At 38.7% G+C, this 24,727-nt stretch overlaps 5 protein-coding genes across 6 annotated transcripts; 3 read left to right on the top strand and 2 right to left on the bottom strand.

The window, feature by feature from the left end:
* Positions 1 to 1,632: 1,632 nt before the first annotated feature.
* Positions 1,633 to 6,777, top strand: LOC137744001 (phototropic-responsive NPH3 family protein NPY1-like). Its single transcript, XM_068483872.1, has 4 exons — positions 1,633 to 2,739; positions 3,900 to 3,969; positions 4,225 to 5,400; positions 5,897 to 6,777. Exons 1-4 carry the CDS (start codon positions 2,678 to 2,680, stop codon positions 6,428 to 6,430), a joined length of 1,842 nt encoding a protein of 613 aa, XP_068339973.1. The 5' UTR covers positions 1,633 to 2,677; the 3' UTR covers positions 6,431 to 6,777.
* A 913-nt stretch (positions 6,778 to 7,690) lies between these two features.
* On the top strand, positions 7,691 to 11,143 carry LOC137734922 (uncharacterized). The gene is made up of 7 exons (XM_068474254.1): positions 7,691 to 8,047; positions 8,329 to 8,533; positions 9,049 to 9,250; positions 9,347 to 9,540; positions 9,834 to 9,987; positions 10,082 to 10,246; positions 10,478 to 11,143. The coding sequence occupies exons 1-7, from the start codon at positions 7,867 to 7,869 to the stop codon at positions 10,934 to 10,936; spliced, it is 1,560 nt and encodes a 519-aa protein (XP_068330355.1). The 5' UTR covers positions 7,691 to 7,866; the 3' UTR covers positions 10,937 to 11,143.
* Positions 11,144 to 11,466: 323 nt separating this feature from the next.
* LOC137749034 (small ribosomal subunit protein mS47-like) lies at positions 11,467 to 13,212 on the top strand. The gene is made up of 7 exons (XM_068489221.1): positions 11,467 to 11,501; positions 11,595 to 11,675; positions 11,794 to 11,862; positions 12,002 to 12,065; positions 12,463 to 12,542; positions 12,741 to 12,824; positions 12,973 to 13,212. Exons 2-7 carry the CDS (start codon positions 11,673 to 11,675, stop codon positions 13,210 to 13,212), a joined length of 540 nt encoding a protein of 179 aa, XP_068345322.1. The 5' UTR covers positions 11,467 to 11,501; positions 11,595 to 11,672.
* A 329-nt stretch (positions 13,213 to 13,541) lies between these two features.
* On the bottom strand, positions 13,542 to 20,176 carry LOC137734910 (DNA-directed RNA polymerases IV and V subunit 2-like). 2 transcript variants are annotated; one of them, XM_068474233.1, is made up of 8 exons: positions 19,930 to 20,176; positions 19,172 to 19,673; positions 18,606 to 18,818; positions 17,478 to 18,373; positions 16,781 to 17,072; positions 15,136 to 16,086; positions 14,765 to 15,036; positions 13,542 to 14,291 (listed from the first exon to the last, which is right to left on the bottom strand). In XM_068474233.1, the coding sequence occupies exons 2-8, from the start codon at positions 19,655 to 19,657 to the stop codon at positions 13,790 to 13,792; spliced, it is 3,612 nt and encodes a 1,203-aa protein (XP_068330334.1). In that variant the 5' UTR covers positions 19,658 to 19,673; positions 19,930 to 20,176; the 3' UTR covers positions 13,542 to 13,789. The 2 variants fall into 2 exon arrangements, with proteins under 2 accessions (XP_068330334.1, XP_068330342.1); XM_068474241.1 differs by having other exon boundaries at positions 19,934 to 20,176.
* A 449-nt stretch (positions 20,177 to 20,625) lies between these two features.
* On the bottom strand, positions 20,626 to 22,736 carry LOC137743824 (chorismate mutase 2-like). Its single transcript, XM_068483761.1, has 5 exons — positions 22,421 to 22,736; positions 22,025 to 22,111; positions 21,796 to 21,939; positions 21,096 to 21,188; positions 20,626 to 20,959 (listed from the first exon to the last, which is right to left on the bottom strand). Exons 1-5 carry the CDS (start codon positions 22,631 to 22,633, stop codon positions 20,705 to 20,707), a joined length of 792 nt encoding a protein of 263 aa, XP_068339862.1. The 5' UTR covers positions 22,634 to 22,736; the 3' UTR covers positions 20,626 to 20,704.
* Between the last annotated feature and the right edge of the window lie 1,991 nt (positions 22,737 to 24,727).

Genomic DNA, 24,727 nt, shown 5'->3' with positions numbered 1-24,727 from the left:
TCACCCATCATGGGATTGCTCTAGCCCTAATTTGTCACATCTCGGCACGGGACGAATCACTTCCCTGCCCTGTTCCACCACTGTAGCACGATATTGTCCGCTTTGAGCTTACCATTCCCTCACGGTTTTATATTTAGGAACTCACGAGCAACTTCCTAGTGGGTCACCCATCCTAGGAGTGCTCTAGCCCCCCTTTCGCTTAACTTCAGAGTTCCTACGGAACCCGAAACCAGTGAGCTCCTAAAAGGCCTCGTGCTAGGTAAAGATGAGAATATACATTTAAGAATCACTCCCCTCGACGATGTGGGATGTCACAATCCACCCCTCTTAAGGGCCTGACGTCCTCATCGACACACTACGGCCAGGGTTAGGCTCTAATACCAAACTGTCACATCCCGCCCTGAGGCGGATCACTTCCCGGGCCCGCTCCACCATCGTAGCAAGATATTGTCCGCTTTGGGCTTACCATTTCCTCACGATTTTGTTTTTGGGAACTCACGAGCAACTTCCCAGTGGGTCACCTATTATGGGATTGCTCTAGCCCCCTTCTCGCTTAACTTCGGAGTTCCGATGGAACCCGAAGCCAACGAGCTCCCAAAAGGCCTCGTGCTAGGTAGGGATGAGAATATACATTTAAGGATCACTCCCCTGGACGATGTATGATGTCACAATCTTCCTGTTGAACCAAGACCAATCTCACAAATTGCAATCGCAAAGAAAATCATTGATTTTCCATCTATCACAAACTATGTGGACCAATTTTGACTAAAAAATCATTGCTTTCAAAAACCCCCAAATTGAAAAATCCTAGTCTCCACCAAATGTGAATCTAGCACCTTCACAATGCGCTAATGCCCAATCCCATTCACAGAAGATGACTTACGCCAGAGATGAAGCGGGTGGAAGCAATAACGGCGATGGTGGAGACGGATTTCATAGAATGCAAGCAAAGCGTGTAGAATCTAATTAGGAATTCAATCTCGCACAAAAACTCGAAGAGTATCCATTGGAAGCAACGACAACAGTAGAGGTGGATTTCATAGAGTGCAAACTAGAGCATGACCTAGAATCCAATTGGAAGGTTGATTTCGCACAAAAACTTGAAGAGTTTTTGCTCAAGATTTGCTCTGGTGAAATGTCCATTGAAGCAGAAGGCCATGTCGCTGTTACTTTTGCTTCAAACTACTATTCTTCTATTAATTTAATGTTTCTTTAAACATATAATAAAAATAAAGAAAATAAAATAAAATGCCCACTGAAGCAGAAGGTCACGTCGTTGTTACTTTTACTTCAAACTACTATTTTTCTATTAATTTAATGTTTCTTTAAATATATAATAAAAATAAAAAAAATAAAATAATGTAATAAAATAATAATTTAATTTAACATGTGGAAATGTAATTTAAAAAAAAAATATCAAAATACTACATAATCTATTAAATTTAAATTTAAAATTTAAAATTTGATATTTGAAGATGGTTTTAGACGTCAAAAGTAAAAAAGTTGCTCATCTTAACTAGACGTCAAATGGCAGGAACATCCACCCGGCACAAGGGCCCCACCAACACCGTCCACTCTCCTTACCCGGCGCGTAATCAACATCTCCCGCGTAATTCAATATCGTGACCATCGTCCACCCTCCTTCCTCGGGCATAAACCGCAAATTACAAAGGGCAAAATCGACCATAAAAGGGTGGCGTGCTTTAGCGGCACAAAAGCTACGTCCTCTGAGCCACTCTGTCTACACAGTCCCCTGCTCTATATACACACCCACACACTCTCTCACTAGACCCAAAATTCACACCACCACCACTCTCTCTCTTTCCTCTTTTTCTCTTTCGCTGCAAGTTTCGGAGGGAGGAGGAGACAGCCGCGTCAGATTACATATCATCATCGTTTCGTCGTCGAGATTCGCGCCTTGGAAAAAAAATCATAAAGAAACGAGCCAGAGGGGAAGATCTTCAGCGTATCAGGAAGTGATTTAAAGCAAAGGCGGCGAGAATTTATTATTCCCCTCTGCTTGCAGACAGTTAGAGAGAGAAAGTAGAGAGAGAGAGGGGTTTGGTTTGTTCATAAAAATCCTCTGCGAAAAATCAATTCTTTCTGCATTTTTTTATTTTTTATTTTTTGGGTTGTGGGATTGTGATTAGCATTTCTCTTAGGGGGAAATAGTTGTGGGTTAGAGAGAGAAAAGGAGATAGAGGGTGGAGTTTATTCATAAATATCCTCTTAAATTTCATCACTTTCTCCATTTTTTTGTATTTTTGGGCTTGTGGGGTTTTCCTGTTGGGGGGAAATAGTCGTGGGTTTTGTGTAAGAAGCGTCATCAATGTCATCATAAAGGCTTGCGAAGCGATTGGGGAGGGCGTAAAGGTCGAGGATCTTGCTATAACGTTTATGGTCTCCTGGTTGCGTGCTTTAGAGAGAGAAACAGAGAGGGTAAGAGTTTGGTTTGGTCCTCAAGGGCGGAGAGGGCTTTCGTCTCTGTGTTCGGCCGAGTGTTCCTCAGGACCGGCCATTTTAGAGAGGGAGAGGGAGGAGAGAGAAAGTTGGCATTGGCCGCAGATTGAGAAGAAACGGAAACGGAGTCCATAATCTCTGTGGAGGAGTAGGACTTCGTCTGTAGGAGTTTGGTGCTGTAATTTCTGGTTGCTTCGAAGGGTATTTTGGTACAAAAATGAAGTTTATGAAACTGGGGTCTAAGCCTGATGCATTTCAGGCTGATGGCAAGTCTATCAGGTAAAACGGGTTTTCACTTTTTCTCTGTGCTCATGATTTTTTGCATCACAAACTCCAATTTTTCTTTCTAAAATCCCTTTTCGAATTTTTCATGTTTTGTTTATTTATTTATTTATTTATTTATTTTTGCCTCTCCTGTCAATGCTATGAACTTGATGAACTTCTATTAGATTCTGAATTATGGGTCTTTTTTTTCTCTCTCTAGAATTGTGAAATTTCAAACGAATGAGGTCCTTCATCTCTCTCTAGAACCGTGAAATTGTTCATTTTTGCTTGACAAAACATGTGCGTTTGAGTTTCTTTCTGCAAGTATGCTCTGTTTTTGTACAGAGCATGTGAATTGCTGCCACCGAATGGTGAGAGAAAGGGGGTGAAATTACAACTTTGCCATTAGATGGTGATTTATATACCTATATACTGGAAAGGTGAAAGATTAGCTGCCACCTTCCAAGAAAAGAACCCTTTATTTTTGTGATAGGATAATTACAAGAAACTTTTGAGGAGATAATAAACAAGAGACGAAAGCACATGGGCGTTTTTGTGCTGTTCTTATCATTGTTTTTCTTTCTGCACTTAAAAAGTATTGCTATTTTAATTTTGGAGAGTGTAGGGTTAAAGGGAGTTATGGGGGTGTGGAAGCTGTCTTTCAGGATGTGGTCCTGCATTTGGAATGTCACTATTTTATTGAGTTTTGTGGTCCAAATGTGGAAATGTCATATGGAGTACCCCCAAGATCTGTAACCATCACGCAGGCGAAATTCTTCCGGTGAATGAGGAATTTAAACGAATTACCGGAGGTGTTTTTCTTCCGGTGGATTGTTTCGGCGTCATCTGAATAAATATGCAAATGATTGAAACTTGCTTAATTCTTGTATGTCTAGTTTCCTTGTGACATTTTAGTTTCAGTTATAACTTGAATCTGAAGTCTATAATCTGACATCGGTGTTGGAGTTTACCAAAAACCACCTCCTCATAGTAAAATCTTAGCTAAGAAGAACGAAAATCTTGACGCGCTTAAGCCCGAAAGTTTATATTTGAATTTTTTGTAACTCCGTGCATCATAAGGATCCAGTTATAGAAATATTTTGTAAATGCATGTCTTATTGTAGTTTCTATCATCCTTGTGTCTGTGATTAACTGGTTTTCATATGTTCATGCAGATATGTGTCGTCTGAACTGCAGACGGATGTTGTTATTAATGTTGGGGAAGTGAAGTTTTACCTTCACAAGGTATTTTTTCCTTGCCACCCTTATTCATCAATTTACATGAATTTTTTACTATAATAGCATTATTAGATTTGTTTGGAGTCATATATGCATATGAATGTTTTTTTACGATTTGTGTTCGTATGAACATAATAGTGGTGGTCAAATCTAAAATGTACGTGATCATTATTGAATGGTACATTTGTTACTCGAATTACTGCTGCTTTCTCTGCTGAAGCGTGCTCTGTTTCTTATTGTTGATTGTAACTGTTTTTCCAGTTCCCTCTCTTGTCCAAGAGCAATCGCCTGCAAAAACTAGTATCAAAAGCCAATGAGGATTCTGAAGAAATTGACATGGTTGATTTTCCTGGTGGGCCAAAATCCTTTGAAATTTGTGCAAAGTTTTGCTATGGAATGACTGTTACTCTCAACGCTTACAATGTTGTGGCTGCTCGATGTGCTGCTGAGTATCTGGAAATGACCGAGGGTGTTGATCACAGTAACCTAATATACAAAATTGAGGTGTTCCTTAACTCAAGCATCTTCCGTAGCTGGAAAGATTCCATCATTGTGCTACAAACCACTAAACCTCTTCTGTCGTGGTCTGAAGATCTGAAGATTGTTGGAAGATGCATAGACTCAATTGCTTCTAAAACATCTGTAGACCCTGCCAACATCACTTGGTCCTACACATATAACAGAAAATTAGCAGAGCGTGATAAAATTATTGAAGCAGGGATGAATTATCGAGAAAAATTTGAAAAAGTTCCAAGGGATTGGTGGGTTGAAGACATATGTGAGCTGGATATTGATCTCTACAAACGAGTTATTATTGCTGTAAAATCAAAGGGAAGAATGGATGGCACTGTTATTGGGGAGGCTCTGAAGACTTACGCAGTTAGATGGTTGCCAGATTCTGTTGATGCACTGGTTTTGGACGAACACGCCTTGAGGAAAAAATCTCTGGTAGAAACAATTATTTGCTTATTGCCGTCAGACAAAGGTATGGGTTGTTCATCCAGTTTCTTGCTGAAACTTTTGAAAGTTTCTATTTTGGTTGGAGCAGACGAGTTGTTGAGGGAAGAGTTGGTGAAGAGGATCAGTTTGAAGTTGCATGAAGCTCGTGTAGTTGACTTATTGATCCCCGCACGATCTCCTCAAATTACTATATATGACGTTGAGTTGGTTCTGTCTGTTGTGAGTCAGTATGTGATGCGTGAAAAGTACAAGTGGGATTTGGATGTTGTCGAGAAGAATGAAAAGGGGACTGATACTTTTATATTAGGGCATGGATCGTTGTTGGGTGTTGGCAGACTGGTCGATGGGTATCTTGCAGAAATTGCACATGACCCAAATCTTAACCTCAGTAGTTTTGTAGAGTTATCACAATCAGTTCCCGAGTCAGCAAGGCCAATTCACGATGGGTTGTACAAAGCCATTGACATCTACCTGAAGGTATGCGTTTAAGCCATATCCACATGTTTATTTATTCTCCATCATGCTTTTTGTTTTCGCACTAGAGTTGCCTTGTCATGTTTCTGAGATTTAAGTAAAGAAGTTGCAGGAAGCTCTGATCTATTAGGATGTACCTTTTTTCTTTCAAACCTGAACTGACCATTAGATCTGAAAGTGAAACTATTTGATGCCAAAAAACTTTCATGTCGCTACAAGCATTTTAAGCACTTTTGGATCTTACTTTGTTCTGTTTCGTCATGATGTGAATAAGATATTATTCAAATTATGTATGTTTAAAACTTTGCCATGTTCTATGCCTAATAAGTACTATAAACGAGGAATGCGATCATGTGAGTCACTGCTATTTATTTTGTCTTTGTATTAAATTGTAATGAGAGACTTAGAATGCGACCAGATTGGTCGATTTCTGGGAAATATATACAGCCCTTCAGATTTGTGAATTATTTGCATGAATACTGATTAGCCACGTCTCCAGGAGCACCCTAATTTGACAAAGGCTGAAAGGAAAAGAATTTGTGCATTGATGGATGTCAAGAAACTTACACTGGAGGCATCGATGGATGCTGCACAGAACGAGCAGCTCCCACTTCGAGTCGTTGTTCAAGTTCTCTTCTTTGAGCAGATAAGATCTGCAGCTAGCGTTCAAGCCCTTAACAACCATCCCAGTGACACTTCACTTTCCACAACAAATTTGGACGAGGAATGTGACAAGATAGCAGAAGAAAACTGCAAGCCGTTGGGAAAACAGATGAGCCAAATGAAGGTAACTGAAGAGTTCCAGAAGAACGCAAAACTGGGAAAAAACAACAGTAAAAACAGCCGAAGTGGTGCGCAATTGCTTCCATCTAGGTCGAGGAGAATCTTCGATAAATTGTGGTCTGTGGGGAAGGGGCATGTAGAGAACAAGAGCTCCGAGACATCCGGGAGTTCTCATAGTCCAACTTCAAATGTTCCTGGCGATTCAAAGTCGGTATCATCTTCGAGACAGAGGAGGTATTCCATCTCGTAAATGGGGATTTCAGGGCTGACCCGAATTGAACGAGTTCAGAAAATTCCACTGCAAGTGTACAAAGGAGTAGGATTTGTTGTAGCTGATGATCATATTGTCCTTCAATCTATTAAGCATGTATTATCTCAAATGGAGTTTACTATAGTTAAAATGTAATCAGTTTATTGGAGTGCCTTGTCTAACATCTTTTGGTTCCACTTGAAAATTGATCTGTGTTTCTGGTTAAGTGCTTGTTCTTTTGGAGTTGGAAGATCTCAGATCAGTTATTTCTTTCATTGTCTTCAAATTGAATTTCAAGTATATGAAAAGTTCATCGATTACTTACTGGTCTACCCATATTTTTCTTTCTTACCTCAAAATGAGGTATCAATTTGAATCCCTGTATTAGATTGACTATTTCAAAAAAGGAAGACGAGAATTGAACCACATTATTACTAGATGGTTGAGCCTGTCTTTTCATTTTAGTGTAGATAATATCATTTGTTCAATGAAGGATAGATGTCTTGCTAGATTGTTGTTGAGCAAAATGAATTCCATGGAGTTTGATAGGGTGTAATTGATGATTTTAAGTAAAATTTTGATCCAATTTTCTCGAAATCTCATATAGAGATGTGACATTTGTGAATGCTTAAAATATATTATAATCTAGATTTTCTTGAATTTATCAACTTTTAAAGTACTTTAAACTTTTTAAAATCTTAATTGAATACACCTGATTTCTAAGTTAAATTCCTGATGGAATACACTTTGAATTTCACATAATCATATAAAATAATGATTGAATACCCTAAATTTATTAATAGAATTAAAATTCTTTAAAATTCCAACTGAATACTTTCGCTAAATTAGTTAATTTCAAACACATGACATCCAAACTCCAAATTATCGAATTTGAAGCCACAAAATCACTTAAAATAGAAATCTTTTACGTTGGATTGGTTACACAATTTTAACCAATGAAGCTACAATTCACTTGAGATGCCAAATGCAAATACCCTTGGTCAGGTTGGTTAGCAAAGTTCGAATACAAGATACTATTTAAACAAACACTTTTAACCGCTAAAGCACAAATCCACTTTAGACCTACAAGTCCATTTTGCCTGCAAATCCTGTGACAATTAGCAACAAATCCACTTAATTTCATCAAACAGTTAAAATTATAATAATTTTTAAAGAAAATTTTATTTTTAGCTGTTGGATTAAATTTTATAGGTTTAGATAACTTGATCCGGTAACGTTGATAGAAAAGATGCAGAGAGAATGAATGATCTTGTAATTTCGAACTTTGCTAGTATAGAAACTAACGTAAACGTTCGATAATCTTTCAAGTTCGAGTCTTTGACTTTCTTTTCTCTTCCCCATTGGATCACCTCGTGAACTCAATGATTACCCAATAATCCGTGAAACGATAGCCACAGATTAAACCGAATCAAAAGATGAAAGTCGATCGCAGTCACAGAAGAATCACCGCCGCCGCCGTGATTGCACTCGTCGTGTTACTCAGTCTCTCTCTGCTACCCGCCACTGAATCTTCATCCCAATGCAAAGCGTGGCTCGTCCAATCCATCCCCACCGACATGCCGACTCTCCGCCGCGTCCCCGGCGTCCTCTCCACCGGTAAACATTCATTTACCGCTCAAAATTCAAAACCCAGGAACATGGACGGACCCAGAAACATTTTTTAGTGGGGCAACTTCGAACGATGAAATTAAATTAAAATTTGGATACAATTCTATTAACTTACTTTCCAACAACATGATATGATTTTGGCTGAAGATTTTTCATGGGAAAAAGAGTTTAGTGGGGCATATGCTGCTTCCGTCCATGCCCGGGAAGCAAAATCTTCACTTTTTCATTTATTCATATTTTAAAACGTTTTGTGATTGTAATTTGTGCAGCGGATGTGTTGGAATGGCTGGCGAAGAACTCGACGGAGAGACTGGACGTAATTGCTCAGTACTGGCAGCTAATTGCGCAGCCTGAAGATCCTCGTTCCGGGGATTTCGGGTACTCGAAAGAGGATTTGCAGAGGTTTGGAGCTCAGGAAGGTGCTTCTGTTTATGGCGCCATAGACGATGCTGCTAATCGCAATGTTTCCATCAGGTATGTACACCTTTGCACTTGGCAAAATAAGCAGCTTATTTGAAAATGCTTCTATGGAAAGCACGTATGTTCATAAAAGCTTTTATTAGAAGCTGCTTGTAATTTTTAATAAAATCTAAGTGCTGGCCCTGCTGGAGAATCACTTCTAACTTTTTTCTGACAAACATGTTAGAAGAACTTTTGGAAAAGCACTGTTGACGTTGCATCTGAAACCGCTTAGTTGAAAGAACTGTGGCCCATAAACGTTTTTATTGGAAGTTTGATGAAGTTTTTAGTGTTTCTTGAAAAAGTACTTGTGACTGCTTTCTAGAGAAGTACATAGCACTTCCAAGGGCGTGCTTTATAGCCCAGACTCACTTTTTATACCAAGAATTTTCAGATGTGCTTTTGGTTGGCTAAAAACGTTTTTAGGCATTCTAGAGATTTTCGTACCACAGTTTTAAAGATAGAATGTGTTTTACTTATTTAAAAGTGATTATATTGTTTGTGTTAATGATGAAGTTTTAGCCTTATAGGCTACTATCCCACTCAGGTGTGTATCCCGACTATACCACAGAGCCATCCAGCCTTGCTTCAGGAAGGCCAAATGTAAAGAATGTGACTTTGTTGTTTAGTAAATGGTGGGGGTCCGGCGTAGTCCATGCCAAAGTCTGGATATCAGATCGCCGAGACGTGTATATTGGATCCGCCAACAATGACTGGAAATCTCTCACACAAGTAATTGTGAAACTTTGCTGCTTCTGCAGATTTGTCCTGTTACTTTGTATAGGGTACTGTTTTGGCTTATAACGTCTTACTAATGAATGTTTGCAGGTGAAGGAACTTGGAATTTATCTCGTTGGTTGTCCGAAAATAGCAAGAAAGGTTGAGAACTACTTTGAAAACCTATGGACACTTGCATCTCTTGATCATACAACTCATACGACAACTGTATCAGATAAGCAGTGGCAGGTCGACAGACAGGTTCCTTGCTGGTCACACTTCTTGGATTCTAAATTGCGGTGTAGGTATGAAACGAACCTCATTTCTAGTTTACGTTGCTGGGTATACATATCGAGATCTTTGCATCAAGTGTCTGGATATTCATACCATGACCTGGTTCTGATTATTTATGCATCTAGGGCACTGTATGCTTTGCGCTTCAAGTATGATAATCTGGAAGTTGATCAATTTAAGAGCAATTATCAATTCCTGGTTAGCTCGTATAACAACAGTGTGCTAACAAATTATATGGTTACGCAGTTCCTACGGTCCCTTTCAGTTAACTTTAGTTAACACTTGTATAGTTATGTCACTGCAGTTCACCTCTTCCTCGAACGGTGGAGACTCACCATGTAGCAGGATACCCTATACTGAACGATCCCCACATGTTCAAATTGCCACTGCAGACTCCTGGGTATAATGATTCAAGCTTGCAGCCTCAGTCCAGCTATCTCTCTTTTGCTCCTCCAGAGGTAACCAGACAATATCTACCATTTTCGTTTCTCAAATTTTCTATTTCGTCATCGTGTTTTCATTTTTTATCTTGACGAAAATTGTCATCTGCAGTTGACATTTGGTAGGTACCAGGCTGATGAACAGGCTTGGATAGAGGCTATTCATTCTGTAGGAAATGGCGGAACGGTTCGGATTAGTACCATGGACTGGCTTGGTCAGTCCCAGTATACGAACCCAACGGTTTACTGGTCATCCCTCTCCTCTGCAATATCTGAGGTACCTTCCACTGTCATTACTTCTGCTCTTGGACTAATGCTTCTCCGACTTCTTAAAACAAGGATAGCGATTTTCACTCTCATTTTCTCTTCTGCACTCTTCTCTTCCTTCTCGTTTTATTATTCAATCTTAAGACTAGAAAGAACGAGGGAGAAGTGCTGGAGAGAAAAGCGGAGCGTGACAATCACTTCTCAGAGAACACTTACAAAATGCTTAAATTGTAATTGATAGGTTGTCTTCTCAAAGAAAGCAACAGTGAAAATATTGGTAGCATACTGGGCACATTTTGTCGACGGCACAGACCAGTACCTAAAATCTCTTCTCTACTCCAACGTCCTTTGCTCTTCGTCTACGTATAACCATTGCACTGGGAAAGTTGAGATCAAGTACTATGTAGTCCCGGGTTTCAACTTGACCGGACCTGCCACTGCCAATGGTACCGACACCGGAAACATATACCCCGGTTACACCAGGGTCAACCATGGAAAGTATGCGGTCAGTGATGTTCGAGCTCACATAGGCACGAGCAATCTCATTTGGGATTACTTTTATACAACAGCTGGTGTCAGCTTTGGTACATACAACCCTGCCATTGTTTCTCAGCTTCAAGATGTTTTCGACGCCGACTGGGATTCCCCCTATGTCGTGCCAGTTGAAGAGCTGGGAGAAGGTAGGGCTTGTCCAAGTTGATGAGCACTTCAATTTGTTACCATGCCATGAAGATAGAATGTACATGAACGAGCTGAAATGTACATTGCTTTCGACTTCTTTTTTATTCGATAAGACGAGATTCTAAACTACTAAAATTTACTTTGCTTTTGGATTTGGATACAATTGGAAATTGTAATTCAGTTGCTTAGCAAGCTCGTGGTGAAATAAACTGGATGTTCTTTGTAATTTTATCTGAATAAATTCATTCTTTAAGTCTTATTTACCGAAATGATAATTTTTTTATTATGTTGTCGATATCTTATCGATTTTCTTCTCAGCATGTCATTGATATTTAATTTTGATCCATTAATCAATTGATGTTTGGTTTATGATCATTTTACTCAAATTTTCTATTTTACGGTTTTGAGAGAAATTATTAGTCTCTGAGGAAGTGCGTGAGTCAGAGGAAGAAGCTCTCTCTCTCTCCTCACATAGCCTTTTCTGCTCAGCCAAGCTATGCCCAATACGACGACGTCCAAGACCTGCTCTCTCTCTCTCTCTCTCTCTCTCTCTCTCTCTCTCTCATCATTTCATTTCCACAGAAGTACAAATCTTTCTTCTTTTTATTAATTCAATTTGGGTTTTTGGGTTTTGTTGCAATGCATCCGTTAATTTTTTTACGAATGTAAAAACTCAGGTTACGGTGGAGGGAAGAGCTAAATCGAGAGCAGCAATTCTCAACGGACCATCTGCACTCAACGCTCTCCACAATTCCATGGTTAGTGTCGTTTCTGTTTCTTAAATCTTGTTGCTTCCTAAGAGTTTTTGTTATGATGGTGTTGCTTGTTTCGGATAAATTTTGAATCTTTTGATGTTTTTGCTCTTGGGTTTTATAGGCAGCTCGACTGAAGAGACCGTATGAATCATGGGAGGATAACCCGGATATTGGATTTGTCTTGATGAAGGTAGTATGTTGTTCCCTTGCGGGACACGGTTTTCTGGTTTAAGGCATCATGCTTTTTTCATCTATCGGATTATTTAACTTCTTGCAATGTGCTGAGAATACTAATTTTGAAAGAATACTTGATGTTTTGCCTTTTGAAGGGTAGTGGGAGGGCCTTCTGCTCTGGCGCAGATGCTGTTAGCCTCTATCAACTAGTTAATGAAGGTAACTCAATCTTTTGTTTTGTTTACGTCTCTACACCTCGTGTAGTTCAGGGTGTCAACTCAAGATTGATTGTTTTCTAGTTTCATTGACATAATGAGAACAAATTATTCGATACTGTATTTTTAGTATACATAATGTCGTATTTTAAAATTCGATCATAAACGTTCAACTGATTTGGGAATGCCATTTCTACTTTCTAGTACTGAACCTTTTCTTCACAGCTTATTTCTTACTTGTTTTTTGGGCTGATTTGAGTTGCATCACTTTGATTAGACCCTTTTTTTGTGGTACTTTTCATGCACATTTTCACGCTGTTTGGAGCGTAGTCTTTCTGGTCTTAAGTGTTTGATACTTACATGGCATTGTTGGTTTTATCAAATGCATTAACTATGTGCAGGGGATGTTGATGAATATAAGAAGTTTTTTGAGACATTGTATAAGTTTGTATATATTCAAGGAACGTACCTGAAGCCGCATGTGAGTGTTGAGCTTTTCTAAACCAGTGTGCTTTGTACTATACTAGCAGTGAATCAGTGTCGTGTAATCGTATTACAGAATTTACAACCTGAGTTGCACGCCAAAGTTAAACATATGTTATGCATAGAAATATCCTTTTCAGGTTCCTGTCAATACTTACATGTTACTTTTGATAATCACTTGATCATATTTGTGCAGGTAGCTATCATGGATGGTATCACCATGGGAGCTGGGGCTGGAATTGCAATCCCAGGAATGTTTCGGGTGGTGACTGATAAAACTGTATGTGCTGCTTCTTACTTTGCAAATCAGTTGTACTAGATGCTGGTGTTGTGGTTTTTGTTGAAGGCTGAATTATTTCATATATTCATGAAAACTGTATGTGTCTTTTAATCTGCTATTACATTGCCCCGTTTATATCTATCTGTAGGGCGTTCGAGCAAGATTGGTAGGCAAGGACTTCGCACCCAAGGTACCTAGTTTACTTCCAGTCGGAGAAAATTACAACCTTTTTGAAATTCTGCAGTGGAACCCTCCTAGTTTCAAGGATGTGTCCAAAGACATGGTTGATTACTATTTCTTGCCACTTCCTGAAGTGGAGCCGGAGCTGAAGCTGCCGACAGCTATGCGAGAGCCATTTATGCAAGAGACGGATTCACCCAAAAAATGATACGGAACTTATGCAAACGCTTGTTTCGTCGAGAGTAGTCGGATAAATTAAAGTCCCCTTCCATTGAGTGATTCTTCAAATAATCTTATTTGAAGAACATTTGAGGATTACTCCCGAATTCAAACCGATCATACTTGCAAAAAATTAAACAAATCTAAAACCATTAAGGCATCTAATTGTAATGATAAAAACAGACGAATACAGTCATTCAAGGAAACTAAAATGACCACCATTTGATTTAACGGTCATATAATTTTCGATTTTCGTGATTTTTTCGTAAAAATGATTTTTGGGACCTAAAGAATAAGAATACAAATGTAAAGTGATCCAAACAAACAAGTGATCCATCAAATTTATGGGGGCGAAAGATTTGAACCTAAATGCAAGAGGGCGAGCACATTGTCCTTGTCAAGTAGACTAGCCCACATTTTCAGATTCTCTGAAGAGACCATTAGAATTTCAGATGTCCTAATAACAATTTGTAGCAACAAATTATACAAAAGCTGCAGATTGGTACTAATCAAAATATTCATCAGTCAGATTTAGGGTTCCCCCATTCCACAACTACTCCTTCACTCTAAGAAAACCGAGTCTCGAACTTCAAACTGATCCCCATGCTGAACAGCTCCTGGCACAGTAACTTCGCCCCATACGGGACGTTTGCCTTCACAAGATCATCTGCAGAATTGCAATTCCGGCAGTACGGACCCCTGATCTTACGTCCTCCTTCAACCGACCGTTGGATCACATTAGCTACGTGTTCGCATTTCTGGCAGATATACACCTGGGAGGAGTCACTGAGAGTGAATAGGCGCTCATGTAAGTTTGCCGAAGCTCCGTGTGCTATTAGGCAGTCACGTTCCATTTCTCCAAACTTGATCCCTCCAAATCGCTTCCGATCTGCCACCGGCTGACGGGTGAGAGGGTGGACTGGCCCAGTGTTCCGGAACTTTACTTTGTCTTCAGACATGTGAATCAGGCGCTGATAAAAGGTGGGGCCCATGAATATGAGGGAACGAACCATTTGACCGGTTCCACCACTGTATACTCTCTCTTTTCCGCATCTTGAAAATCCAGCCCTGACATAGATATTAAACGACACATGAACAACTCTAATCCATTCTACGGGGAAAAGAGGAAAGACCATCTGCTTGTATGCGAGAACAATTCATAGACATGTGACCCACCAAGTACCAACTAATAACATCGAAAGTTAAAATCGAACCGATAACTGAAAAACCAAGGGTCAAAATGATTGTACTCAGAAACATCAAGGGAAAGCATGGCAGTGAAGTTATGCAGGGTACCCTGGCACATACTTAGAACAACCCAATGAAGAAAGATTTTAACATTCTTTTACATAGCAACAAACATTCAGTAAAAATTCAAACTAATTTAGCAAGCCAAATGCCCAGAGAGAGAAATTTCAAAAGAAAATGCCAGGGCTGAGTCTGAGAAGTAAAATGATGTCAGGGTGGAATGTGAAATTAAAATGTACTGTTTTACAGTGCAGTGGAAGTATACAAGTCATGAAATAGAACGACACAGTTACCTATGCAGTTGTTTTGCGATGTCATCGACAGAGAGAGTAGAGAATGGGGTGGCATATCTCTTCTGACCACCAGAGGCGATTCCCTTCCCTAAAGCAGCTTCTAAGAGTTGACCAGGAGTTTGTCTTGACGGAAATGCATGGGGATTTATAACAATATCTGGAACTATCCCTTGTACTGTGAAAGGGAAGTTCTCTTGGGACTCCAGAAAACCTAGAACCCCCTTTTGCCCATGCATGCTCGAGAACTTGTCTCCAAGACACGGTGAGCGAACCTATTCAAAAAGTTACAATATAATTAGTGAATGGAAATTCTTAAACTGGAATAAAAACAATAGGCATGCCTTAAAAAATTATTTCACTGTAAGATTTACCTGTCTCATAGAAACAACAGCAAAGTTTTTTCCATCATCATTAGAAGAAAGCACAACCTTCTGAACCATTCCCCTTTCGGTGTGCTTCAGTTTGATGCTATGATCAGCTCCTGATTCACTGCACCTCCCGATGATGATATCACCACTCTGCAAGTTTGCACCGACGTATGGAAAGCCGTCCTCATCGAGATTGTCAACCCGGCCAAACTTGCTCTGCATCTTGCCAAAATTGACACAATCATCAGGCTTCCGCCTTTTTTCCAGGGAGTCCTTGTTGTCAACCTCAGCCTTGTAACTTCTGATATGCTCAGATCGGAACATACCACGTTCCAATGATGCCCGGTTCATTACTATGCTGTCTTCTTGGTTGAATCCCAAGTGAACATTGACTGCCACAATCGCATTCTGACCATTGTGCAATTCGGGCTTTGGCAAAACTCTGTTTTGACCCAGTTGGTGTCCTCGTTTGCCAAGGCAGTCGGACGTCATTGTCTGAAAAAGTGGCCTCTGGGGGTAGTGCAGTTGGTGAGACAGCGTATCCACTCGAAGGTTAGGATTTGTGGTAGAAAACCCAATAGCCTGCGCCGAGTGCTTCTGGGCCTGGTAGAGGACCCTCCTTGCATGGTCATGATTCGCAAATGGGATAATGCTACAGCTTAAACCCAACAGGAATGACATGTCCAGCTCACAGTGTGTGTACTTTACAGCTGATTTTCCCTTTTCTTCCATGAACAGATATCTAATGCCCCATGCAGTACTACAGTCTTCCTCTTCTTCAGCTCCAATAAGCTCGATTATTCCTTTGTCAAGAAAATACTGGAATGGATACTTTCCCCCTTTAAATGCTTTTATCTTGTTCAAATTCTCAACTACCAAGAGAGGGCGTAGGATCCTTCCAGCATCAGAATATACTCGTACTTCTCCTTGCTTTTCATCTCTTTTGATTTCCACCTAAGACAAAATTGACCAGTGTTAGATATCCATCATAAAAATGCACGCTAATTGCTTATTAGCAAAGGAAAATAACTGTATAAATAACAGGTGATGTGAACTGATTCTAATAACTGAGATATGCATCAAAAGTACATGTTGCTTCCTAGTGAAAAAAAAAATGTATGAAGAGCAGTTAAACTAAATTTTTTCCAATAATGCAGACATACATCATCTATCTGCTTACTACTAATTAAAACTATCATAGAATTAGCAGGTAACTAAAACTTTGAGAATCACATAAAGGTTGATTACTTATCAGCAAAGAGTGAGCAAATTGAAATCCCTAATTAAAAGACAGAAGTATCAAACTGGAAGGAAATAACAACCAACTTAATAAAGCAAATGCAAATAGATCAGGAAAGCATTCAACAATGGCTAGCTTCTTGGGTATCAAATAAAATACAATTATGATGTATAAACATGTAATCAAGAGACCAACCAAAAATAAGAAAAAGGTTATACTAAAACACGAAATAGTGTGATCAACATTGCTCCTAAAGCTGTAGTACAAGATTATTGTCTGAAGGTCATCTTTACACATTGTAATTCAAATGTCTGCCTAAACTGAAGCAAAAATAAATTATGGCCATCATAACAAGACCAAAGCAATTTGAAATTTGAAACTCATCAATGGGATTGAACAAGAGAAAACCTGAGGTGGCAACTTTTTCCTACGTCGCATCCTCCTGAGTTCCGAGACAAATGAGAGGGAATCTTCACAAACTCCAACCCAGTCCCCATTCAGAAAAACTTTGAGCTTCCCTTGCAGTGAGGTAGAAGTATCATCCACCAATTTCTCCATTCCACAGAGAGACAATTCAGGTAGTAGAGATTCCAATATATTCGTACTTACTAATCCAGTGGTAGCCAAATTTTTTACAAGCCCACAATTCTCACCATCTGGGGTTGAGAGAAAGCAAACTTTACCCCAGTGAGAAGGATGCCTGCATCCACAAGGTTCTGTAAGCCACAATTTCAATTTGTCCAAATATCTTGCAAACAAAAAAACCGTAAAGCCCCCAAGGATTTAATGCAGCAGATATTTTATAGAGCATGTAGTTAGTAAGAGAATGGCAAACAGCTTAAGGTAAATAATTTCATCCCAATGAAATCTAAACTCATTTACAACAAAAAAGAACTTAATGTGTTTTTGGTGTTGATGTATGGAATGGAATAACAAAGGTTCTAATAGTGTAAGGAAGAACTTTCAGCTGAAAAAAAAAAGAAGAAGAAATATCTATGAGCAGAGCATTTTTAAGCTAAAGCTATATTCTTTGGACCGCCTACTAGGATAAAGCTATTGCACGACAGCAGGAGACAAAAGTTGAGATAAGTTAAAAGTTACTCACGGGTATCTTGCATCTCCAACCTTCCCTGTATATTGAACCTGCTGCCTTGTCTTCCGCATATCAATCATTGTCTGCAGCGGATTTGCTCGCCCAACATTAGCCACTACACCAGACATCCTCTCCATTCTCTTGAAGGGATGACACCATGCTCCAGTTGAGAATGCTCTCGAGATGCCATTAGTAACTATGGAGGCATCTAGGTAGTGTTCAATTGGCCGCACAACCCGATCACCGTAAAGGTCTCTCTGCAAGGCCTTTGCCATGCGCCGCCTCGCATGTCCGATATGCGCCTTTAGCTCTCGTTCGAGAAGCTCACCTGCCAAGTCCAACCTCTTGTTCCTAAAGTCATCCCTATTGTCGCATTTCCTGCGACCAGCGGAGGCTTGTAACAGAGACTTCACCATATACCCAAGAAAGCGAGCCTTTTGCTTTAGGCCTCTGAGATTGGGAAAAAGATACAAGTTAATGCAGTCTTCGATGCTTTCCCCAGGTGGAAATGCAGTTTTCTTTATCACATCATCCACATATTTGAGGGCATTCTTCCCCCTACGGAAGCCCCCATCCACTTTTTCAGTAGCTTTATCGGCATCGCGAATTGAGGCAAAAAGTATGTTCAAAATGCTGGCATCTTCACTACCATAATCAATCAGATCAATAACTTCTCTATCCGATGAAACGCCAAGCGCAAAAAACCATACCCACACAGGGATTTCTGTCGACATGAAGTAAACGGTAAGGACTTTCTCTACTCCTTCAATGTTTTCAAGTTTAGAAATTCCAACTAGTCTAATTATTAACCTATGCCTCTTCACCTCTGACCTATATGCTACTGTCAGACCCTGATTATTTGTGATGAGAAGTTTCTTCAGACAGCTCTGTTCTTGTGCAATAAATGTCTGCATTATACATTATACAAATGTCACTAAAACTGCGTATGAAAAGAAACATTACATTGCATAGCAGAGTCCCATTAAACAATTTTAAAGGCACCAAGTAGCTTTGAACAAACAAAAATCCAGAAAAGTGAAAAACTGTCATTTCTACACTTAGATCATCTGCAAACTTCATTTGCAACCAGAAATAATGAGTCATCTCCATGTCTGAAATTAAAGTAAGTTTTGGGCTCACCTTCTCTGCACCCTTGATTATAAAATAGCCTCCGTGATCAAAATCACAGTCACCTTTCTCAACGTCCTTCATCCAGCATAAGTCAGACTTCACCATCACAGGGACACTACCAATTGTAATGTCTCTGGTATCTGTACTTAAAATTTCCTTGTCAAGAAACCGTTCTTTTCCAGTCTTAAACTTATCGCTGCTGACAAGTCGTTGATTATATACCTGACAGATTACAAATATTCCATACATTATGAGACATATGAAATGGGGAGATAAAAAGAAATATTTTAAGATTATTATCCTCCAAATTGGTTGTCAACATAGAAACTACACAAAAAGGACACCCACCATATTCTATGATACAGCTGCATGATAAATCAAACTATGGTATCATGATTTGTAAGTGTAGTATGTCAAGTAAAATTCATGTTAAACACTTTAGCGAATTAGAGCTCGAAATCATAACTAGATAAGTTGGACTATCTACAGCATGAAAAAAATGTCAAATGAGACAGCAGAACTGCACTAAAATTAATTTCATGCATCTACTTAACTTAATTATCAAATTCATTTACCTCGACGGTGATATTCACTTTCATCTTAGAGCAGTATGTCATGTTCTGAAGTCGAGCATGCCTAGGCAACATATTATACTCCTTATCATTGTCAGAACCACCCCAAAAACTTGGCCTGCCAAGGGTAACAGTCCCAAACTTCACTAAAGCATAGCGCCATTCGTTATCTCCCTTCTTCGACGGGTCATAGCCAGGCTCAACCACAATCTCACCAAAAGAACTGAAGACCCTTTGTATGCCATTTTTTATAAAGTCATTGTATGAGTTGATTTGATGACTAATGAGGCCATACTCGACGAAGAATGACGTTGCTGCCTCCTTACAGAAATTCATCAGAAGTCCTTCCCCCAGGTCGTTAAGGCTAGTCGAGTAATCGTGTTCATCATCATAGTCACTATCGTCGATGTCCATGTCAACACCATTTGTAAAACTTTCTCCCTTGCTGCTCATACCGATATCTCCCTTGGCATTCGAGGACGCCCCCATTGGATTCAAAATCTGTCTGTTAAGTAAAGCATAAGATGATGAACAAGATAAATAATATCAAATTAGCAAAGCTTAAACCTACCTGACCAAACACATAAAAAAAAAAACACGTGAATTCCTCCAGAAATGCTCAAAAATTAAAAAATAAAACAGATAAATTCACAAATTTATCATCAAACAGCTCTGCTCCTAGAAGAAACTCATGGCCGGAAAAATAACAGAGAGAAAAATAATTATATTATATAATTATAAACAGAGAAATGAATACGTACTTACAGTGAGCTCGATCGGAGTGAAAAATGAACCCTAAACCCGCTGACAGTAGAAATGCTGGCTTCGAACTCTCCAAAATTAGGGTTTACAAGCAATGCATGTCAGATTTTTGGGGATTTTTTTTCAATCTCTCACTCGCTGCCTTGAGAAGAAAGAGAGAGGAGAGTTTGGATTGTTGTAACGTACCAGTCAGCAGTAGTGACTACTGAGCTCTCAGCTCCTCCATTTTCGTGGTGTTAATTATTATTTTTCCGCTTACGAGTCACGACGACGACGTATTCTTTCTGGGTAAATGGTTTGGGCTTTCTTATAACGGACCGTGGAAAATGAGCAAGTTTGGAAAAAGTAGCAACCCTATTAATTAGGCTTATTTTTGGGTAATGTCTTTTTCTGAAACAAAAATATTTTCGTTCTGCACCTTAAAACTCATGATTCGCTTCACTTAATTTAGATCATATCAATTACGAAAAGATACGGTTAAATTTTCCACATCATGTGGTTGGGCTCATTTTTTAAATTATATAAAATGAAATTCAATCATTAACCGCTACATCATGTGGTCTATAAAAGATAATCCTAAAATTTAGTCTCCTTAGAACGTTTTAGTGGTAAAATACGGGTTTGATTCCTTCTATTGTAAAAAATTCCCGCTAGCTAAAATGGTAAATACACATCTCCAAACACACAAGGATACATTACGAACTTAGTCTTATTATATAATCATGTCATCAAAGTCCTGATGATGTAAGACACAAAATTCATCACACTTTGAATCTAGTCTAGCCGGCGAAGGAGATACTCGACTTGAACAAGCTTCGTGAGCGGCATTATCCATTCTTCGTAGAGGCGAGAAACTACCGACGGATCAACCTTGTATTTTTCACTTGAGTTGTGTTTGTCGGTTTTAGCGTTGGCATTGTCAACTAGACTTACTTCTTGCCCCAACACCTTTGCCTTCTTCTCAACTCGTTTCTTCACCATCTCTTCCACATCCACAAATGTCAACAATTTCATCAGACCGTCCCTATCCTGAAAAATTCAAACCCCAATTTCATTTAATTTTCTGCTCTACAAAACACTTCCCGAAAGGTAATCCACAAGCGGTCAATGTATAAAATACGCCAAGCTCAACTTCCACTTGTTAAATTACAATCAACCAACCAACCTGATCGCGAATCGCTGGTTCGTAGTCTTGAGGGGAACCCTTGAATTTAACCTCGGCTACATAGTATCCGTAATGAATCCGGCTAGAGATGGCCTTCAGGTGAAACAACATTCAGTTCAATGAAAATACATCTGTGATCAGTTCATCTGAATTGAGAATTTGAAGCAGTAACTGCTTCTTTCCAGATCATTCTTAAACAAATCTTACAATATGTAACATGTGAGTTTGAAAAGTGCTTTTACAAAGCACTCATGACTTCGGCAAAAAAAGTACGATTGTTTTTTTAGATAACAACGGAGAAGTACTTGTACAAAAGTACAAGTGCTTTTACAAAAGGGAAAAATGATCTTCTTCGGATTTACTTTGTGAGAATCTTAGAGATTTATATATCCTAATCGTTCATCGTACAACGTACAATCAGTTTTCGTCAATACCATATTTAATTTTAAATAATAAAAAATCAGATGATTTATGACCGGACGATACAATCATACACGATAAATAATTAAGATATGAGGATTCTTAGAATACCTATAAAATGGATCCGGATGGGATCCAATTCGAGCTTATAAACATAAACATAAGTGCTTCTGTACATGAGAATCACTTTACAAACAAAACATTAGTGGCACAAACACTTCACCAACCGCAATAGCATTATATTATTCCCACACAGAAAATAATTAAAAATCAGCTTTACCTGTAAGCAATCAAGATCACTAGAAGCAGTTGATGCATAGCTTCCATCGTCGCCGGGGGCAGCAAACAGAGGAAGCAATTCGTCGAAATAGAACTCCCAAATCTTTTCGTTTATGTTAATCGAACCTGCAGCAGGATGCAATACCTATACAAAATTTAACCAAATTATCTTCCCAAAAATTATAACATTCAAACGAAAGAATTAAAACATTCTGGGTAAATCCAATCACCGGTGGATTTGCCGGAAGGGGCAGCAACGAAGGGGGTAAACTTTCCGGGAAAAACGGATGTTCTTCTGGACTTTCATACCGACCAACCTATTAATCAAGAGATAACGTTTGTGACAGACATAAATAATCATTGTCACCTCGGATTTTCCCAAAATGTACAGAACAAGAAACGGAGAAAACAAAACAATTCACGTGATTACGAAGAATCCGAGAGAGAAACTTGCGGGATGTCACGTCACAAAGTGATATTCAAGCCAATTACATACCATCATTATTTTAATCGCACGACAATGCACGATTGAAATTGAATTAAAAATACCGTCACCGTGATATTCCAGTTTCTCGGAAATTAATCTCGAGACGGAGATTCTCGAAATGCAAAATGAGTATAATTACCTTGGATTGGAGGGCTTCTGTCTCCTTGACAACAAATTGAAGGAGAGAACCAGGAAAAGATGGAAACTTTCCCTCGTCGTACGCCGGAGAATTCAAAGGGAAGTTTGCTCTCTGAATCAGCCGGGAAATTATGGTGTCTTCTTGTTTAATCAACGCCTCTCTCACTTTCTCAAGCGTCAAAATATCACTCTTGGAGTTCGATTCAGCGGCCATTTCAATGTGTATAAAATGTAGGGAAACTGTGGACAGCGCACTTTTTTTTTCTCGGGAAACAAACAGAAAGTTAGAAAGAGCGGAAAGTAAGGAAAATTTGGAATCTTTGCTTAGTGGGAATGAGAGGGAGGAGGTGGTCGTGGTGGGTTTTTTAAGCGGACGGAAAAACAGAGCGGGAGGGGGTGGGGGTGGGGGACCACTTGCGTACACGCGGTGACGTGATTGCTCAGCGTGGGAATCTAGCCATAACGTGTCGCGACGTGATTGCACAGCGGCTTTCACGGTTAGTGGGGGCCAGCTGCAAGGGTCACACGCGGGTTCACCGAATTTTAACCGTCGACGTCAAGGCACGGTCCCTCTCTCTCAACCGTTGGATATGTAGAGTCAACAAGAAGTCGGATATTCAATTATAACAAAATAAAAAAGAATTCTTATCTCTATTAATTAATAAAACACTCATTGTCAATCAAAATTTTATGAAATTATCAGTTTAATCCTCTAATTAAAACAGAACATGAATAAAAAATATGGGGCAAAAATGTAATTTCACACAACCAAAATTTTTTTTTTTTTCAAGCTTCACCTACATGAAATCATAACATATCTCTAATTAAAAAATAAAAACTTCCTAGTCTCACATTCTCTATCACTCTCTTCCTCTCTCCTTCTACTTCAAAAACAAAAATAATAAATTTTCTCACACACTTTGTGTGTGCCCATATACTAGTCATAATCCAAATTGACCCATACTATCATGATGATGATTTTTTAAAATGAAAACCAATTAAAGTAATATTTGAATATGACTATCGCAAATCAATATAGTATTTTCGTTAAAATTCTGTCAAAATATTTGTTAATATGCTGATGTGGCATATATGTGTACCTACTAGTCTATTAAATGTTGCACACATGTGGCAACATTTAATAGACATGTAAGTCCACATATGTGCCATATCAGCATATTAACAGATGGTTTAACGGAATTTGAAAAGAGCACATTGATTTGAGAGACTCGTATTTAGATACCACATTGATTGATTTTCATTTTCAAGAACCATCATGATGGTATGGTTCAACTTCAGAGATTACTTGTGATAAAAACTAAAAAAATAAAATAAAAACGTAGAACACAATGATCGGAACAGTGGACGAGAGATTTTTCAGTGTAATCGAAAATGCAGAAGAGATTTTAATAAAGTGTTTCAGAGACTATTTGTGATAAAAACTAAAAAAATAAAATAAAAACGTATAACACAATGATCGGAACAGTGACAAGAGATTTTTCAGTGTAATCGAATACGGAGAAGAGATTTTAATAAAGTGTTTCAAAATAAAAATTGGACACCACAAAATAAAACAAAGTTAGGATATTGTAAAGTGAACGATAAAACTTGAAGAATTAGTTGAATAGCGGGTTGGAGTTAGAAAATTTTAAAGCAACAAAAAAAGTACCAAATGAGTTAGCAAAGGACAGTTTTAAAAGAAAATTTTTGCTAACTCCCTTAGAAATACTCTAACGTATGTATCACTGTGTAATTGACATAATATCACCACGTGACGTAAAGAAAATTTCATGTACATAATTTTATCATTGCATGACACATTAAAATAACGATATGACGGTGTCATAGAAATTATATATTGGGGGAAGCTTCTAAACGAAATCATCCAATTATTGTACCACCATAAACCTTAAATTATAGACCCAAATTATATTACATGTGTTGTTTGTATGCTAAGTCACATTTTAAATCCATTTACTTCCCAACTGCTAAAGATGCTGTAGTGTGAAACTGAAATCTCAGATTTGAAACTAAGACTATGTCTATGTCACAGCATATGTGACATCAACTGGTCTCTAATTTTTTTTAAATTTTATTTTCAAACGACCTTTCAGTGCTTCTTATAAGATGTGAGCGGTCTGTTACCCGACGGTACAATCCACCGACTACTCAGAACAAATAGTATTCCCAATTAGATCATTCAAATATTATATTATGTTCTTAAAGAATTTATAACTCAAACAGTTCAAAGCGTATATACCTGAACCGAGGTTCTGTGCTTGATACCACTGTCCCCTAACACCTTCTG

Source organism: Pyrus communis, chromosome 1, assembly GCF_963583255.1.
Source record: "Pyrus communis chromosome 1, drPyrComm1.1, whole genome shotgun sequence".
NCBI classification, from domain to species: Eukaryota; Viridiplantae; Streptophyta; class Magnoliopsida; order Rosales; family Rosaceae; genus Pyrus; species Pyrus communis.
This window is presented reverse-complemented; position numbering and strand designations above follow the sequence as displayed.